The sequence below is a fragment of the Zychaea mexicana genome (genome assembly GCF_025766255.1).
Source record: "Zychaea mexicana strain RSA 1403 chromosome Unknown BDB00scaffold_169, whole genome shotgun sequence".
Lineage (NCBI taxonomy): Eukaryota > Fungi > Mucoromycota > Mucoromycetes > Mucorales > Lichtheimiaceae > Zychaea > Zychaea mexicana.
The window spans coordinates 59,760-78,566 of NW_026516832.1; the positions used below are offsets into that span (position 1 = coordinate 59,760).

The 18,807-nt window shown below is 43.7% G+C and overlaps 6 protein-coding genes across 6 annotated transcripts; 2 read left to right on the forward strand and 4 right to left on the reverse strand.

The window, feature by feature from the left end:
- Positions 1–155: 155 nt before the first annotated feature.
- BDB00DRAFT_176262 (putative death-receptor fusion protein-domain-containing protein) lies at positions 156–7,158 on the forward strand. The gene is made up of 20 exons (XM_053116340.1): positions 156–486; positions 585–1,416; positions 1,482–1,752; positions 1,826–1,957; positions 2,030–2,263; positions 2,346–2,613; positions 2,688–3,572; positions 3,648–3,762; positions 3,833–4,126; positions 4,204–4,255; positions 4,324–4,500; positions 4,570–4,883; positions 4,951–5,149; positions 5,218–5,367; positions 5,458–5,800; positions 5,868–6,138; positions 6,207–6,435; positions 6,505–6,597; positions 6,671–6,844; positions 6,927–7,158. The coding sequence occupies exons 1-20, from the start codon at positions 282–284 to the stop codon at positions 7,053–7,055; spliced, it is 5,367 nt and encodes a 1,788-aa protein (XP_052973035.1). The 5' UTR covers positions 156–281; the 3' UTR covers positions 7,056–7,158.
- Positions 7,159–8,530: 1,372 nt separating this feature from the next.
- On the forward strand, positions 8,531–12,195 carry BDB00DRAFT_858611 (heme peroxidase). The gene is made up of 10 exons (XM_053125877.1): positions 8,531–9,023; positions 9,116–9,594; positions 9,729–9,864; positions 9,979–10,068; positions 10,168–10,329; positions 10,419–10,489; positions 10,571–10,683; positions 10,764–10,935; positions 10,998–11,788; positions 11,883–12,195. The coding sequence occupies exons 1-10, from the start codon at positions 9,021–9,023 to the stop codon at positions 12,080–12,082; spliced, it is 2,217 nt and encodes a 738-aa protein (XP_052973036.1). The 5' UTR covers positions 8,531–9,020; the 3' UTR covers positions 12,083–12,195.
- Positions 12,196–12,202: 7 nt separating this feature from the next.
- BDB00DRAFT_793197 (uncharacterized protein) lies at positions 12,203–13,938 on the reverse strand (the record flags this gene model as incomplete). The annotated part of the gene is made up of 6 exons (XM_053121191.1): positions 12,203–12,208; positions 12,285–12,511; positions 12,589–13,011; positions 13,251–13,368; positions 13,436–13,794; positions 13,854–13,938. 6 exons carry the CDS (start codon positions 13,936–13,938, stop codon positions 12,203–12,205), a joined length of 1,218 nt encoding a protein of 405 aa, XP_052973037.1.
- A 278-nt stretch (positions 13,939–14,216) lies between these two features.
- BDB00DRAFT_858615 (uncharacterized protein) lies at positions 14,217–15,605 on the reverse strand. Its single transcript, XM_053125878.1, has 2 exons — positions 14,939–15,605; positions 14,217–14,813 (listed from the first exon to the last, which is right to left on the reverse strand). The coding sequence occupies exons 1-2, from the start codon at positions 15,150–15,152 to the stop codon at positions 14,368–14,370; spliced, it is 660 nt and encodes a 219-aa protein (XP_052973038.1). The 5' UTR covers positions 15,153–15,605; the 3' UTR covers positions 14,217–14,367.
- On the reverse strand, positions 15,048–16,433 carry BDB00DRAFT_176374 (uncharacterized protein). Its single transcript, XM_053116341.1, has 2 exons — positions 15,311–16,433; positions 15,048–15,244 (listed from the first exon to the last, which is right to left on the reverse strand). The coding sequence occupies exons 1-2, from the start codon at positions 16,138–16,140 to the stop codon at positions 15,202–15,204; spliced, it is 873 nt and encodes a 290-aa protein (XP_052973039.1). The 5' UTR covers positions 16,141–16,433; the 3' UTR covers positions 15,048–15,201.
- A 293-nt stretch (positions 16,434–16,726) lies between these two features.
- Positions 16,727–18,210, reverse strand: BDB00DRAFT_775735 (FAD dependent oxidoreductase; the record flags this gene model as incomplete). The annotated part of the gene is made up of 3 exons (XM_053120233.1): positions 16,727–17,104; positions 17,364–17,949; positions 18,050–18,210. The coding sequence occupies 3 exons, from the start codon at positions 18,208–18,210 to the stop codon at positions 16,727–16,729; spliced, it is 1,125 nt and encodes a 374-aa protein (XP_052973040.1).
- Between the last annotated feature and the right edge of the window lie 597 nt (positions 18,211–18,807).

Consider the following 18,807-nt stretch of genomic DNA (forward strand, 5'->3'; position numbering starts at 1 on the left):
CACCCAACAGCAGATGTGCTAATAAGCGTGTTGCATGTCTGATTATCGACATTCCTTTGTGCGGCAATAAATGAATGCTAAAAAAACTGATGTTGTGTAGTATCTAAGCCCTATACATAGTAGAGCTGCCAATACCGTGGATTGGGTACTAATAAGTGAGTGTAGAAACGATTATAATCGCAGATGAATCAAAGAGAGGCTAATGCAGCACAGTTTCAGTTCTCGCCACAAATTAAATTCAGGCATAAGCCACCAAATCATGCGAAGTGTCCTCTTCAACAATGTCGAGATCTGAGAAGGCCAAGGCAGGTGGCAAGCCCGTCAAACTGCCTCCTTCAGTATTTTCAAATTGGAAAAGTGTCATTAACAACTACACCGAGAGTGATCCAGAAGTCGAACTCGCACCTGTCGTTACAGCACTTGTACGCCTTGTCGATTGCGCCGATGATCCTTGGGAGCAACAGGCAGTCTATATAAAGAAAGCCAGTGAGTAATTTACATGCGTTCGCTCAATGAAATAAAAAAAAAAGAGGCCCAATGGGGATTGTGAACGGTGACAGTAACTATAAATATGCTGCCTTCAGCTCAAGCGCTCAATGACAAGAAGAACGCGGTATACAAAGAGCAGATCATACGCGTTGTCGAGCCTATCGCTTCCAGCGGCTACTTTGCCGCTGCCGAGAACTTGTCGCGTCGGCACTTCATTCCGCTTGTTGAAGCTTCGTCGAAACAGACCAACGAAACGAGTTTTGCCCAGCTCTACAAACAGTATATTTCGCTCGGTGCACAACAGGAACCATCTCTCGCGCAACGTGCATTGACTATTTCGGCTACACTTGAATTTGGATACGGCAAACAGATTGTCCTGAACGCGTACCACGAGACGCTCGTATATCTGGTTACCTCGCTAGAACAGTCAATTCAGCAGCTAGACAGAGCATCCTTGGCAGACCGTATGAACGACATCCTCTATCTTATAAAAACTCTGCACATTTTATTATCTCGCCATACGGCACAGGCGCAACCTATCTTTGTAAAGATCCAGGATCCACAACAGAATGACCCGGACGCACAACTTGTTGCTAAGCTACTCAATATCTTACTCACGATTTGCACCGAAACAGACGTCTATGTTCGAGATTGCAGTCAAGTTGCGGGTATGACTATTGCCGCAATCGTAAATATGGCCACTGATGTAAATTTCGCACGGGATCTCGTACTCGAATGGTTCTTTACTACCAAGGAAAAGAGGAATATATTGGGTGTTGCTCCCAAACCTACGCTGACGGGAGAGTCTGGATGGACGGATCGAGATGTGCCAATGCTATCCATTGTTAAGGGACTCGTTTCTATCCGGGCCGACGTGCTTCTTTCCAAATGTCCTGATAACTTGGAGTATATTCCTACATTGAAGAGGCAAGTGGATGGCGCAACTGTAGTACAGAGACCGTATGAAAATTTACACTTATCGATATCATTAGCTTTCAACCGATGAAGAACTTGCACGAGGTTTTGTTTTTCAGCATTGTCTACTTTTGCTCCAAAGCCGACTTGCAATCAGCATCCAAGGTCGCTGCGTTTGAGTCCATGTCAACCTGGCTCATTCAATGCAAGTCTATCATGCAATCTTGCGGTGGTGATGATTTAACAATGGAAGCTGTATCAACAGTTTTCCAACCGCAAACAGTCGATAGACTCGTTCATTATGTCTGGGATCATTGGGATGATCCTGTGGATGTGATCCAACACAAGGTGAGAGAGGAAAATGAAACGGAAAGTGTTATAACGTGTTAGATGGTGTATTAAACCATGTCTCTTAAACTAGGTCAAAGCCATTTTTGAAATTACCCTTGACGCAGTAGAGATGAAAGCCATCCACTTTGAAGAAAACGAAGAATACCAACTTTTTTTGCGCAAGCTCCTGACCAACTTGATTGATATGGACTGGCATCGCAAGGTACACTATATCAGAAAAGAAGGATTGAGATTGATACTAATATAGGTCAACAATGTCATTCAATTCTTTTAGGTCAAGTATGCATTGCTAAATATTCTTGTACCAAAGCTCGGTACCGACGTCTTCCTTCAAGCTGAACCCAACATTATTTGGAAGTGTTTCCGCGCTATGGATAGTCTCATTTTGTCTCCACAAATCACAGCATTGGTCATGGCACTTTTAAATCGAAGAATTACCGAGACTATTCCAGGTTACGAGAACATCAAGGGCCAGAACATGAAACTCGTCGAAAAACCGGAAACTAAGGTCAGAAATCAATAAGCTGCTCGTAACGACCTTCATCTATCTTTCTACTTACCCGTAGTTATTTATCTTTTATCTGACATAGGTTCCCATCCAACAATGGGTCGACCTTTGGAGTGTACCGCTCCTTCGTGTACTGACATCGTCGTCCGAGCTTTTACGAAAAAACATAAGCAACTTTATCATGCAACCGTTGTTCAGGATCTGCCCACAATCGTTCTGGACTCTCATGGAAAAGCTTCAAACTGACAGTGATGCATTAATCAACAAGGAGCTACGTTTGCATGCTTTCATTGCGCTCTTGAAAGTTGGCAGAAGCCTCGATATCGTTAGCGCTGATGCGTATACGCTTGGTACATATCTTTGGTTAAGACTTTTGTTTAAAGATGCGTCTGAGATTCATTAACAACTCTATACGCATACATAGAAAAATCATCGGCCAACGCACGAGAAATCTCTGTTGATACTCTTCGCGTCGCCATATATCATTTGGACCCTCAAGTTCGACTGGACGTACTTGGACTTATGTGTGAATCACGTAAAGCTATCACACCCATCACCAAGACCGAGTTGGAAATCCTCCAAGAATTTATCCCATTAAACATGAACTGCACGTCACCTGAGTTCCGACAAACATTCTGCACACACATTTCTCGATTGCTTTACCGTCTACGTGGTATTTTTTATGCGCAATACCGGTCCTACAAGTCGTGCACAGCATATCTGCATCGGCTGGGCAGCAAAGTCGATCCAGACGACAAAAAGTACGTCAATGCACGTGCTGAGGCAAATGAGGCCTTGGATAGCATGGAGAATGGCAAGCAATTTCTATACTGGCTCATCAAGTACATCCAAACCTCATTGTACCCTGGAGCATCATATCAGCGCGTGGCAACGGCTTTGCGCTTATTGAGCACGTTGATCAAGATCTTTGGTGTAACCGAGCTTCCTGTACCTGTAGGATTTGGTGACCAACCAGATTTTCCATTCCAAGTGCCTGTCGGTACACCACAGCTGACAAAGATTTTAATCGACACATTGATGAACCCGTTTGATTTCAATCGTGTGCAAGCGTTTGATATTTTGTCGCAATTTCCAAACCCACTGCCTGGCATCGAAGCGCGCCAGGATGCACAGCATCTTTTGTGGTGGGGCTTGGATAACGTTGTAAGCACAAGAGCCGGTGAGAGCGACAGTGGTGCCATGGTGTTCCGATTGATTTTCACAAAGTATGTCAAGGAACTCGGTTATGATCTTTATCCCGAAAGGGATGTCAAGGAAAAGGTTGCACCAGCTGTCGACATGGCCCCAGGTAAGGATCTACAAGTAAAAGTTTACATATGCACACGCATAGCTATATGGTCAATGCTAATGTTGAAATGCTTAGTTGTGTTTACCGAACGACTATTGGATCTCCTGAACAAACAAGTCGAAGCTGCTAAATCGAATTTACTTTTGGCGGCCCAACAACATCCTATGCATGGAACTCTTTTGGCTCTTCAGTAAGAAATACAAAATTTTGCTGTTGCGCAGAGTGATCAAAACTGGCTCTAATGCCATTTAAACCAACAGATATATATTCCGAGAACTCGACTACCATCATCCTTCGGTTCGTGCAAAGTTAAAAGAATGGAAAAAGACGCATAACCGTGCTCTGGCCATGGTGCATTCTGTGTGTACAGCTGTGATGGATGTGCTTTCCAACCCTTCGCCAGAAGGCAATGTACCTTCGTCATACCGCGAAATGGAGGAAGCTATCGATGATCTGATCGACGATGGTGATGATGACGGTGCTGAAGATAGCTCTTCCGGTCCTAAGCATCAGGTTATTTTGAGCTGCTGTTGGCGTGCTGTGAAGGAAGCTAGGTAAGTAACAAAATACTAGCATGTTTTTTTGTTGTTGTTTTGGCTTGACATGTCAAACGTACATTTATATATATTAGCGCCCTGCTGGAAGTGATTATCTCTAGAGCACCTGTCTCCCGCGACAGACCGGTAAGAACAAATAAAGACTATTCCCCACATATCATATGTAGCTCTGATCGACGTACTTTTTGCTACAGGGCTTAATTACGGCTGTAGACCTGAAAGAGAGCGGTGTCTTGCTAAGAACGTTGCTCACCTCAGTCAGACATCGGGGTGCTTTCTCGGCTGTGTATCCTGCATACGTATCACTAAACATGAGATTATTGGACTCTGCTGATGCAAACACAGCAGATCTTCCAGCGCAATGGCTCGAGGTATAGTATCTCGAATTTTCCTACGTGTAGTATTATAGGATCGGTGACTCATCAGTGAAATACTGCTAGGATAATCTTGCAAGCATAACTTCAAACAACATTTCTGTCACCCGACGTAGTGCTGGCTTACCTCTGTGTATCTTGGCTATTGTCAGCAGCGAGCGTTCGTCCAAAAAGAAAATGCTGGATCAGACCATGAGAAGATTGCTGGAACTTGCAAATCAGGAACCTCCACCGGATGCAGATCAGCGCATCGATATGCCTCAAGTCCATGCCTACAATATTCTACGTACCATTTTCATGGATGCTAAGTTAGCAACCGCAGTGCTTGGTTACGCATCGGATGGATTTTCTTTAGCTATCAGTGGCTTTTCGTCATCCAGGTACAAAAAGGCACACAATTATTCTGTTCATTTTACCTACCTGCATTATTAATCTTTATTCTTTTAGTTGGGCTATTCGTAACTGTGCTGTCATGCTGTTTTCGACGTTATTACAGAGGACATTCGGCACTAAGAAGACTAGAGATGAACATAGTGCCGTCAACAAATTGACAGGTCGCGAGTTTTTCACGCGCTATCCTCAGCTCCATCCTTATCTCTTGGAGCAGCTTGAAATTGCTGTGGATCAACTATTGGCCAAGTCAACTGTAAGTGATTATGGCTACTGTATCATCTGTATATCATTAAAGTGTGCTAACTGTTCATTGTTTCTCAGGCAACGAGCACAGTACATCCAGGCCTCTACCCCATCTTAACATTGCTTTCACGTCTCCATCCATCAGTTATGGATGGCGCCAGCCAAGTTACCGCAATGGCTCCATTTGTCCCACTTGTCACGTCCTGCGCTGTCAGTGCCATTTTCAAGGTAATTTTCAATATACATATCTCCCTTTTCTAGTCAATAAGAAAAGATGATTGATCGACTTAACAAACTATATTCTGACCCCTCCATAAGACTCGCGAAATGGCCGCACGTGCTCTTGTTCCTCTTATTTCTTCGTCCGATCTTGCTCAAACAGTGCTTATGCTCCTTGATGTTCCACAAGAATCAACACAGAATGAGATACACGGCCGCTTATTGCAGGTTCAATTCCTCCTGCGTGGTCATCTCTATCATCCTGGTTTGCGGGACCATCTTTTTGATTTTGTTAAGCGAATTCCTGCAGCAATGTTGGCGACAGTGCTCTGTGCCAACATGCTGAGTAGGGTTACATATGCACTATTGCTGGATATTATCAGCGAATTCTTCTTCGATTGTTCCTGGATATCTACTGACAGAGATCAGGGTCTCATTCAAGGTAATTTTAACTAGAGTTTCATTTCACTTCCGAACGGATGAAAACTGATAATCATTTTCAAAAACAGAGCTTAATGTGGCAGCAGAAGAAAACTTTGAGCTGCTACGAAGGGCAGTATTGGATCAATGTCGACAAGGAATAGCAGAAGAGGTAGTACCACAACAAGTGGTAATCGGTGGTTTCCTCGCACGTCGATCAATGGCTCAGATTCTTGTACAAGATGCCTTGGAAAAACAATCTATCAGCGATATCTTGTATCTGTTGGATGACATTGATTATGAAGTCCGCTTGACTTGCATGACGCTGTTAGAGAAGCATAGCAACAGTGAAATGGAAGGGTAAAGTTTTCTTTTGTTTTTCTCTTTGCTCGCGCTGAAAACTAACTTTCTTTACTGAAAAAACATAGAATAAATGCTTTACAAGAGCATTTGTTGATAAAGACTTATAAAGGCGAATCGAATCTCAACTGCTTTGTGTTGGCTGCCAAGTTCTTACTTGCTCTGAAAATTGACTTTGATCGCGTTCACTTTACGCGCATTGAGTACTGGAACCGCTTGGTAGAACAATTTGTCAGCAGTCGCTCTCAAGCCGTTACTGAGTCAGTTCTACCATTATTGGGCTCGCTGCTTGCTCAAGTAAGGATTATTTTCTTACGGCTATTAATTTGATTTCATCACATCCTCTAACAATAAAATGTACTTTAGATTATGGACGATTGTGGTACTGAAAAAGACTGGCTCAACCAATGTATCATATTGTGGAGCAAGTACGTGGTCGCTAATAGTAGCAAAGAAATTGTAAGTATGCTCTGTTCAGTCATGGAAGGTTTCGTCCATTTGTATTTTATTCTGATAAGATGGTACTGTATAGACACTCCCACTTCGCGAAGCCGCTGTTGAGTCCATTCGCTCTATGGCAATGCATATTTTTGAGAATGAAGAAACAGCACGAGTTCAACTGACAGTTACACAATTGCTTCAAGACGATGATATAGATATTCGAACGTCTGTCGCAGAGATCGTGTCTAAAGCACTGAGATTGCCAGTAAGTATCACACGTATCACGTCCTCTTTCGAATGAGGAAATGAGGAAAAAACTCATTTGTTGTTTGTCGTTTGGTTGAAAGGCTCCTGTGCATCCTGAAAGAGCAACTGAATTGGTGTACATGAATCTGAGCAAGAGTCTACATCATCTGGAAGAACTCTCGTCGTCATTGGTGTCCGGGTTACTTGGAGAGGAAAATCTTCGTAAGTAGCTATGAGGGTAAAATCAAGGATTGCAGGAGGAAAGAAGCTTACCGCTCTCTTGCGTATATATCTTTAGAAACAACCTGCGATGCCGAGCTTTCGTTGGTCAAGGCTCTATTCGCAAAAGAAAACCCAAACATCTACAAAGAAGATATCATTGATGTTCAATGGACGTACAATGTTCTGGATCTTTTGGAAGGACGACACACATCAATGTCGCTAACACATTCTGTCGGTACGATGGAAGCAAATATGAGATACCTCCGCGAACTACTGAAGAGCACATCCGTTGATGTAAGTGATTGTTACTCTTCTCTGGTTATACATCTATTTAGATAAGCAAACTCGTAGTTAACCTAAACCGTATGCGTATACAATAGGTGATGACTCGCGGTCCCTATGGGGTCACATCCCGGCCAGCGGTTTTCTTGGCCATTTATCGTGCATTATCAGCAGCAGTCTTAACTTACAACTATCTCGAGCGAAGGGAAAACATGACACAATATTTAGACCTTACTAAAGGTTAGTATCATGTTAGAAATTTAGTATTTGGTTATTTTCTCTGATCTAATAACGTGGGTGACCGGAATACTTTTAGAATTGGACGGTATTATACAACAAGTCACCCAAGATACGCTCCATCCACTATTGCGTCAACTGCTTGTCGATCTTTCATCAAAAATTGTCATGTTCTTAAGAAAATGTGGCTCGCCCGAAAATAAGAAATTATTCCTCATTGCACCTGATTTTAGGAAACTGTAGAATAGAATAAAAAGCTTATACTTACTTTTTTACTCTTAATGCTCAATTGATCGACAACAGCTTATTGCCATACGCTATGTTTTGCGAGAAGTTTGATGGGATTGTATCACTGTGTAGAAATGGGAAAGGGAAAGCGGAGAAGAGATTGCAATTGTCAAAACCCCTTCATTGAAAAAGAAGCGCTATGGTGACAAAAGGACCATTTGACATAACACTATCTTGTGGGAAAGAAGGGGGCTGTGTAACGACCATTATAAGATCCTTTTGACATATGCATGCGGCCGACAACGACTAAATATGTATGCGATGACGAATCCTATGTAATTTTGTGGATGTTTTCCGTTTTCCATTTTCATGCTGTTTCCCGCATAAGTACGTTAAATCGCTTGATACATAGAAAGGCGTGATTGTGTTTATATCCAGACGACGTGCAGATCAAGAAAGTCATTAATTTCCAAATGTAACATCTGCATGATTTTGAGGAACCAGTATGTTTAATCCAATGGAGCAGATGCAGATGCATAATGCTGGATATGAGTAACACACCACCTCTTGGCTTCTCTCCACGCTATGTTTGATACCACGTACCACATGTGATTATTTAGAAAATGCATGATGGGAAACAGGTGGTTGGTATTGCTATGCAAGTAAAACTAACAATGCAGATAAAAGACAAGAGAGGGCGCGACAATCACGGTGGCATCTGTAGGCTTTACATAGTCACAGCTCTATACCATGCTCCAATATTCAGAGGTCGTAGAAGACATGGCCCAGTAACGTGTTACCGTGGCGTTTTTATTTGTACACAACAATTAAAAACTGATTAATCCATGGCCCAAAGTATCTAGTGCTACTTCCGTAGAATAGAAAAGGGGTAATTCTGGCGTTAAGTCTTTATTCTATCCATTCACATACAGCAGATTTGATTCTTGCCAGGACATCTTGCTACCAGTCAAAAAACGGCACGGACATTGACATTATCAGAAATTCCCGAACGTTAAAAAGGTCTTCTAACCCTCAAAGTACTGTATTTAGCAGAAACAGAGGCAAAGCGTCAAAGGAATATAATTTTCCCAGTGAGCCTCAATAGCAAGCATAAACATGCAGATCGCAGAAAGCTATATAAAGCGGCGCGAGTTAAAAGCGCATCCATTTTCTTTTTTCCAATATCCATTTTTTGAAGGACCTGTAGTTTGTAAATCTTGCTTGATATGGTAATAGCTGAGCAAACTTACATTGTTAACAGTAGGGTATTCCGACTAATTGCCTACATCAACTTTCTTTCTGTACTTATATATGGTTATAGCTTTCTCACCAACAAATCATGTCGCGACGTGCCCCGATGCCGTCCACATCATCGTCCAGCAGCAGCGCTAACGGCAACAACGGTGCTGCAAACAATGGTAAAACTGACGTTCAGCATCAAAGGGCGCTTTCGCAGATTCAAGCAATTCAAACCGAATCTGGTGAAGCTGGGCTTCTACGGGCGTTGCAAGCGCTCGTTTCAAACGTTCGTGAGGCGAGCGCTCAAGGCGACGACACGAAAAAGAACTTGAAAGACATTCTTCGAAAAGCGTTGGGAGGGCAGGCAAATACCACAAATACGGATCCATTTGAGTCTACGCCATCCCATGAGCCGGAAGGGATCAACTGGACACTAGGCGCAATCATCAAGAACTTGGAAGCGATCACAGGTCTCAATTCGACTAATACCAAGGCAATCAAAGAACTATTGGGACTGCCACTCAAACAGCAGTTCAGACTAATTAGCGCCATTGTCGAGAGGTATACTTTTATTCTCTTCATTGATAACGATTGTTTCCTTGGGAGAAGAGAAGAGTAGGGGTTATGAAACACAACAACAACAGAGATTAAGGAGGTGACGGGACCCCGCATTTGCATAAATTTTCTCTTTTCAGACTTCTAGGCACACATGCACCCGTAAACGACCGTCACAATACATTTGAAGCTACCATGAAGATTTTAGGTACCATGGGACCAGAGCAAGACGAACTTATCTACTCGTTATCACAACCGCTTCTTGAGCAGTTTCACGTACGTTTGTCGTGGTCTTTGCTGTTTGGGATTGGCGTACCATAGGGTAGCAGCAGGGTGGTCCAAGTTTGTTGTTGACTTGCATGTTTGTTTATTATTTTATTTATTCATTAGAATGACATTCCCAAACCTTATGTCAATTATGTCGGACACAACTTCCGGACGGCAGACGGTAGTTATAACAGCTTATTATTCCCTGACGTTGTAAGTAATAGTCGTCCAAGTCACTTGTTGCGTGTTGTTACTGTGTTCCTTCCTACTAATTGTCACCCACACTAACAAAATTTTTATGTACACACATAGGGAAGATCCGGAAGTAACTACGTTCGTACAGTAACGTCCAAAGGCCCTATAAATGCAAAGTTACCTGAACCATCTGAAGTTTTCAACCGCCTTATGAAGCGGAAAGAGTTCACTCCTCATAAAGGCGGGATCAATATGCTCTTCTTTTATTTTGCTATCATAGTAAGTCCCTAATATGTAAACTAATGTAGTATCAGTAAGCACAACAAAACCGAATTCGTATTCTTTAACAAATCTCAAATGTGCCGTAGATCACCCATGAGCTGTTTTATACGTCTCCTAACAATCCAAGAATGAACCTCACAACAAGTTATGCAGACCAGTATGTATTGCTATCTCCAGCACAAAAGCAAAATCGCGATGTTGTGGCTTACGCCACCCAAATAACTTCTCACTTTTCTAGGTCTATCCTGTACGGCTTTAATCGAACAGATCAAGAATCAGTACGACAGATGAAAGACGGGTTAATAAAACCAGATCATTGGTTTGATTCGCGTCTCGTCATTCAGCCACCAGGTAATAAGATCTGGGATTTTGGAAGAGAGAAAACGAGAAGTAAACTGTGCCCCTATCTTAAAAAAACGTATTTTATATAGGTGTTGGTGCAATGCTGATACTTTTCTCGCGGAATCACAATTATATTGCAAAAACTTTGTTGGAAAAGAATGAAGGCGGCCGATTCTCCTATGGGCCGGGCAAGCTTTTAGCTACCGAAAAGGATCAAGACGAAGAACTATTCCAAACAGCAAGACTTATCAATAACGCATGGTACGTCTAAGTATTTTAGTTCATACTTCGTCATTAATAGATGGTTAACGCACACATTACAGCTTTTTCAAGGTGATTGAACAGGAATATGCACGGGCAATTCTGGGAGTGAGACAAGACGCGTACTTTACCCTCGATGTGTTGGGCAGTCCTCCCACTCCTATGTACGGCAACGCAGTCTCAATCGAGTTTAACAGCACATACCGCTGGCATCAAGCCCTTGGCGAAGAAGACGCAGCATGGGCAGATTCGGTCATCAGCACGTTGGCAGGTCCCATGCGTGATTGGGCCATGAAGAACAGTGGGCAGCTGAAACAAGACCCCTCAACACAGGCCAATGACGAAACGAAGGGAACAGACGAAGGTCGCTTTGAAGCGTTGATTCCAGCATTTAATGAGCACTTTGTTCATGCTTCCCCCGAGGAACTTGCTCTCGGTTTACCTATTGCAGGCATTCATCGCGACATGAAGACTGGCCAATTCTCTGACTTTGATTTGGCCAAATGTCTTCGCCGTGGTTATAACCAAATCGCGTGTGAGGTCGGCAATGGTCTCAAGGTTCCGGCTAGTTTCGAGCATATTGAAATCGCCGGTATTATCCAGTCTCGACTTCTCAGAACTTGCACGTTTAATGAATTCCGACGCTACTTTAACTTGACACCACTTTCCTCGTTCGAGGATTTCAGTGAAATCCCTGAAGTGCAAAAAACGCTGGAAGAGCTGTATGGTACTCCTGATCAGGTCGAGCTATATACAGGAGTCAATGTGGAGCGATGCAAAGTGACCGGCTTGCGCTTGCCGTATACGATCGGACGCGCCATATTGGCGGATGCCATCAACTTAATCCGTAACGGTTAGTATTAATAAGTGATTTCCTTAAACTGGCCACTTTTTTCTTATATCAAAAGAGTCTACAGTAGTCGCTAAACGTTTAATTTAATGAACAGATCGCATCAACGTCGAGGAATACACACCCACTGGCCTGACAAACTGGGGTTACGAGTACTCGATGAGTAAGAAGAAAGGTCGTATCTTTCCACGAATGATCAATCAGTTGCTGCCTCATGCAAACGCCAACGGTCAACCTGCTTTCTCAGAGGAAGAGATGGCCTCATTTTTCTCTGCGCCAGGTCATGCCCCTACCTAAACAAGAGAAATAATTTAAATACACACAGTATATATCATATAGTTTGCGAAAAAAAACCCAACAATAGTATTGCTATTATTTCCATATAAATACAAGAAAGCATTATTTCATAGCTATTTTTTAAATCTATACATAGTCAAGCGCAGAGAAATTACAATATTGGCGCCTCTCCGTAGCACCATAGTCTTCTCATGTTGCTTACATGAGCCTCATCAGATGTGGTATTTCGTCGTGTCAGTTCGATAGATTCAACACCATGTCCGCCTTCTGTTAATGTTGGCACTTGTTGAAGTTGAGCAGCAGAACGATGCTCTTGTTGTTGCTGGTGGAGTTGCTGTTCGCGCAAGTGTGCTGCCGGAGGCTCGATCGGCATTCGCACCGCTTGTAGACAAAGTGGGCATGATGCACTCTTTTTGGTGAGCCAGGTATCTGAAGAGGAATTCATGTATGCGTCAATTTCGAAATGCATTTGACATATACTATCGCTAAGGTAGGCTTGCTCTTACCAATGCAATCACAGTGATATTCATGACCACACGGAAGTATACGCAAAACATCGCCTTGAACAAATGCTTCTAGACAGATCACACAGGAAACCTGTTCCTGTGTCAGCACCGTAGCTATGGACGGAGTGATAGTCTGTGCGTTTTCTTCTATATCTTCTCCCTCGTGTTCTGCTTTCATGTGTTGCTGATCCTCTCCAACATTATTGTCGGTGGCATCCTCGTCAAGTGGTATCGCATGCTCCTGCTTCTCACCGTACACGCGTGTTGGTAAGGTGTTGACTGTTTCGGGCGTCAAATGGCGTCTTCGATTGCGATTGCTTGCTACACCTGCTCCAACCACGGGACGCCAAATTCCATCTTCATCATTCAAAGTATCTTGGAGGCTATCGGTGTCATCCTGATTACCTCGTCGTCTCCGTCTTCCTATGCGCCAGAGATGACATTGCATTGCCACTTTGTGACAGAATAATGAGGTTGACTGCTTTTTTTTTCTACATGCAACAGACCGAAAGAAAAGGTTGGATATGTACCAATAATTGCAAGGCTTGTAACAATAACAACACCAATAATAATAAGGGCAAACTGCCAGGGATCGAGGCGAGGTCGCTGTGCAGGATACAAGGTGACGCGTGTTAATGGATTTGGATCATCTTGGAACTTACTGGTGCTTTTAGCTTCGTCTACAAGCCGAGACAGGTTTTTCAGTCGATCGTACATTTCCAAACCAATCGAGAGGTCAACATAGTATGCCGGGATGGAAATCGTATAGGGTTGGATGCACTTTTGAACTGTTGTTAGAGTATCATCCCGACGCGCACATCAATAAACGGCCTTATCTTTGACTTACCATGCCACGATCTGCATCTAGAACTTGGTCAAAGGATACATTGTTGTATATAATAGCTGCATCTGCGCCATCCAGTTGGGCATTCAACAACTTTTGACTAAAGAAGCATCCTCCGCGCTGGATCAGTGCGACTTTCGATACATTTGGAAATATCGCCAAGGAAGAACTCGGTAAAGCGTCCGGATCATTAGCCTCGCATGACTTGCCCCGATCGTAAAGGATACCTTGTAGACCTTCAGCGGGTGGATTGGGTACATTATCGGCTACAACAAGCTGGCTATTATATTGCCACTGGCCATAAACAAACTGTACGTGGGCATTTATACCATTGTTTTTGCTCGAAGGAAGCATCACAACATCTAGAAAGTTAGATTAGTTAATATTAATATTCAATTGAAAGTATGTTTTTACGACAAACCTTGCTGGATGCTGGCTGCTTTGCCTTTGAACCATTGGGATGCGTTGGGCAGTGTGATGGCTCCGACAATTAGCCAAAGTATCATTATGATGGCCAGTGCGTACATGATTGTAGGCACAAGACGCGACATGACGCTTTTTGTTTTGTTTGTAAAAAGAGAGGATACAAACAATCATTTGTTTTGAGAAAGGTTGTTTATTTCTCAACCGGGTTCTCGGACATTGCGACAAAATAAAAATCGACCTCGGAAGAATATTGGAACGCTAGTGTTAATGCGTGTGAGACTGGTGCGTGTATTAAACGTAGCTCACCACATTGGAAAATGCACATACAATGATAGGACCGATTGAATTATATGAAAAAGGTTTGATTTAAATTATTAGTGATAAAGAAGCGATATACATATAAGATGTGGTTGAAACTTAGAACAACAACTTGCAATAAGTATTACAGAGTAATATAGAGATTATCAACATGAATATGGTACATATAATAAAAAGTAAGAGAGCGGATGCTATTGTTGTTTCTCCTGGCTGTTATTGGCTTCGGAAGAAGTGTCAGCAACAATATTACTCGTAGAAGATTGTGCTATAGCAGTGCTCCTATCAGTGGCAGTATTATTCGAGCTTTCGGTATTGGCAGCAGGGGAAGAGGTTGACGGTTCTGATGATGATGATGATGATGACGATGACGGTGGCGCTATTAAAGGTGCTTCTTGTGCAATGTGAGGTGGTCGTGAGTGAGAGCTGTCAGCCACTGTAGCAGCAGCTGTTTCAGGTGTCCTGTCGGTCTCATGGGGTTCAGTTGCACTTGGATTACCAAGATCAACGCTCCCTCGAGGATGCTGCTGCTGCTGCTGTTCGTGTTCGACTTCTTGCCCGTCTGTCGCAGATTCTTCGGGTGGATCACAATCATACTTGCATATCGGACACAGGCAAGACTTTTTTGTCAGCCATACATCTAGTATACATAATTTCACAGAAAAAGCGTGTGATAAGTGATTTGCATTCTTAACAGGAGTTAAGCTTTCACACCACTTTCCAAGCTAATGGCGAAAAGCGCTCAATCGGATATGATTTTTTTACCAATACAGGCAACACAAAAGCCATGGCCACAAGGTAAAACGCGCACGAGATCGTCTTCTTGAAGTTCTTCCAAGCAAATTGCACACACGGAATTTTTGGTTCTGATTTCGTCGGTGACCAGTGATTGTACAGGGCACATATCATTCAACTTGGTCAAGGACATCTTACGTCGTCGATCTCCTGCTGTCGCTCCTGCTTGACCTGTGGGCTGCATATAAATACCGTTCTCTGCCGCTTCTAATGCATTACGTGGTGGGTAGCTTTCATCGTTGCGAGGGGAGCGGCACCATCGTAGAAGCACCACACCTGCAACTGGAAATGTGAGAATTTCGTATTATCTTATTATGAGAGAGAGAAATGCTCCCATCGTACTTTCTTTTTTTTTCTTCTTCTTGTTTACCTAAAATCAGCGCAGCACCTGCTGCAATCAGGTAAGCAAGGTACCCGCGCTCGCCAGTAAAAACGGTCCACATGTCGCTACGTCCATCGTCACCACCATTGCTACCACTGCCATCCCCATCTGCTTGACCACCCGTAGAGAACGTGGTCTCGGCAAAGAACATGGTGAGCTGGACGTAGTACTGCTGCATTGAGCTGGTAGGGGTGCTGGTGTAATTTTGGATCATATCCTGCAAAACACGGCCGTAATTGTTAGGCGCAAAAAAAACCGCCATGAAAACGGTGTCTGCTGACGGGCTGATGTCGTTATCAGCCATCTGATGTATGTTACGTTCCGAAGGCAGCGACTCGTTTGTCCATGTTGGATAAGAACCGTTTTCTGTATCGAGTTGCACGAACTCCGTGGACGAATAGGTCATGTTGTCATACAATAACGCAGCACCAACGTTGAGATCATATTGTTCCGAGATGGCTTGTGTATGGTCGATCTTGTCGGACCAAAGAGTGCACCGCCCACCACGCTGAATAAGCGCAATAGACGGTTGGGACATCATGGATGGACTTGTTGCTGTATTGCCGTTGAATGATTGAATATCGCTAATCGTTGTCTCGGCACATCCATCACCAAAATCCAGCAGTAGTCGCTTATAGATTGATCTCTGTATCAGCGTACACATACACATATATAGTACACATAACTCATCATGTAAACACCCATGTCCCACGTGTCCTGGCCATCCATCCATCATCCCCCCAACCTCTTCTTCCCAGTCGGCTCCTGTATCAACACAGCGCAAACACATACGCACGTCCAATGATAAAAAACAATTACCTCATTATGGCCATATAGATCGTCGTGAGCGTTCACTGTCTGAAAGTCTTGACTGTACAGTTTAAACGAAGTTGACGGCATATAAGCCTGCGATATATTTGAGCGCGCGACATCATACTCAACTACCACCTGCCTGTATGTTACAAGTTAGAAAGCTAGCGCAGGTTATAACTACTGATATCTCTCTTCTTTCCCGCCTCCCCTTTTCCAGCAAAAACTACCAAATAAACGGGTTACTCTGGCTAGCTTGACCACTGACTGTAATGGCTGGCCCCATTAGCAGTAGGAGCAACAGGAGGGCAAAAGGAACCCGCGTGTGCAAAGACTGATTCATCGAGTCATTCAAGCCGAGTGAGGTTTCTCTGCTTTTCTTTTTTTATATTTACAACTGAGAAAAAGAAGAGACGAGAAAAAACAAAGAAGAAAAAGGAAAGTTTAAAAGACAAAAGAAACTTGAGAATATCCAGAACCGCTACTGCTACAGAGTATACTCTACGCCACGCTTGCGTGCACAACAACATACGCCTATGTGTATATTTTTTCCCGGTGACAATAGCTCAGCACCTGTTTATGGGATCCAGTGCTTCTACGGCTTCAGTGTCCACACAGGTAATTCTGCCGTCGATAAGCAACTCGGTGATCATGAGGCCCGTGGCCGGTGCCTGCAGGATTCCCCAGCATGAATGTCCTGTCGCTAGTACCAGTTGCTTGTATGCTGGATGCGCGCCCACCAACGGAGTCCCGTCTTGCGATACAGGCAAGTAGCATGCCTGCTGTGCTATCAGCTCGCCAACGCTGCCACCGCACAGTTCAGGAGCCAGCGTATCCCTTAGCTGTTCGAGCTCACGGATGGCTTTGGGATCGACTTGAACTTGATCAGCCGCCGACGGCAGTGCCTCACTGTCCGTTGCTCCACACATGTACACTGTTCCATCCTAGAAGAAAAGAAAACGATTTAAGAGATGTGCACGCGTCATTATTGACATCTGCTATCGCTTGTCCAATTTCTTGGCAATCTTCACTTGTCGTTTCCCGCATGTCCATATGCATACGCGTACTTACGGGTCGTGGATAAACCTATAGTATTGTTATATACGTGCGATTACGTTTATATACTATATTTAGCAATCCTTCCATCGTGATGTTCTATCGATCACTGTTGCTTCCTGAGCAGTTGGGCTATGCAAGTTTTACCTCTGGATGATTTGCCCGCGTGCCATCTAGAATGGTCGTAAATAATGCTTGTGGAGGCACAGAATGTGTCGGTTGGAAAACAATCGAATGGGCACGCTGGCCAGCAATAGGCAGCTGCAGCGTGGGCAATTGGCCACTCCAAGGCCCCATACAAACTATCACAGCATCGCCTTCTATTATTTCTCCATTGTCCAGCTTGACGCCCTTGGCTTGGTCGTCATTGATGATAACGTGGGAGACGCCAAATCCGGTGCGTAACGTGACAGTATCGGTTGCCTTGGCAGCCTCAACCAAGGTTTCGGTAAACAACCGCGGGTGAACTTGAGCCGTATCGGCCGTGTTTCCCAACTGCTCCACATGCCTTATTCCTGAAACATCCACCCACGCCACTTGCAGCTTGCTGGTTTTTTGTTTCTTGGTGCTGCTGCTGCTGCTGCTGCTTTTGCTTCCACTTGTTTGATATAGAACCGAGTAAGTGTCCACCGCTCTATAACCGTAATTACTAGCGCCGTCAAGCTTCTCGGCCAGTTCGCCGTGCAGCTTAAACGATTTACGTGAAAGATCACCAATGGGGGTGTCATCGCTCCTACAATGCGTAGAATAAGAAAGCGCTGTTAGAACATTGGTTGCTTATCTATATACTCACACATTGCCTGGCATGAAAAAAGCGCACGATTTTGCATTACCAGTTGTAAGCCAAAAAACCACCTGCTTTGCCACTGGCACCACAGGCAATGCTCGTCTTTTCAACTAAAGTGACGTGAATCCCTTCATGACGCGATAAGAAATAGGTCGTGCAAGCACCGACTACACCACCACCTACAACAATAATATGTCTGCTGTTCATAGTGTACTTTATTGTTGCTTGTTGTTAGACGAAGGAAAGAAATTTTGTGCTAAACTATTCTTCATGCTGAAATGCGCTGATGTTTTATTGCGGACTATTTTGCATACACATGAGGCGATTTCCACGTTTCTGGGTATCTCTTGTGGGGGGATAATTACGTCTGTTACAAGCAGACCAAGTTTCTGGATACAAACACAAGATACATTCCGCCTAGCCCATGAACAGCATGCATGAAGTTGTGGCTGCTCATTGAATGGGTCTGAAATATGAAGTCCAAACTTTATCAAGAGCGTTTTATACACCACCTTTGAAAAAATCCAGATTCCCAGCTTTAATGGTGACTAGATTGAATTGTATGGATCCGTGCACGCTAACATGCACAAAAAGGCAAGGGAATCCATTTGCTTAGATTGATATTGGCAGAGTTGCTCTAGACTTGTAGAAATGCAGTTAAAAATACCTTAACTGACTGTGGCTCGCTGAGTAATCTGAAGAGCACAGCATACTGGGAGTCCAAGCACTTGCTACTGTACCACCATGTGTTGATATGGATGTATTTATCCCCTGTTTTCTATGTGCATTTCTATCAAAGTGCAG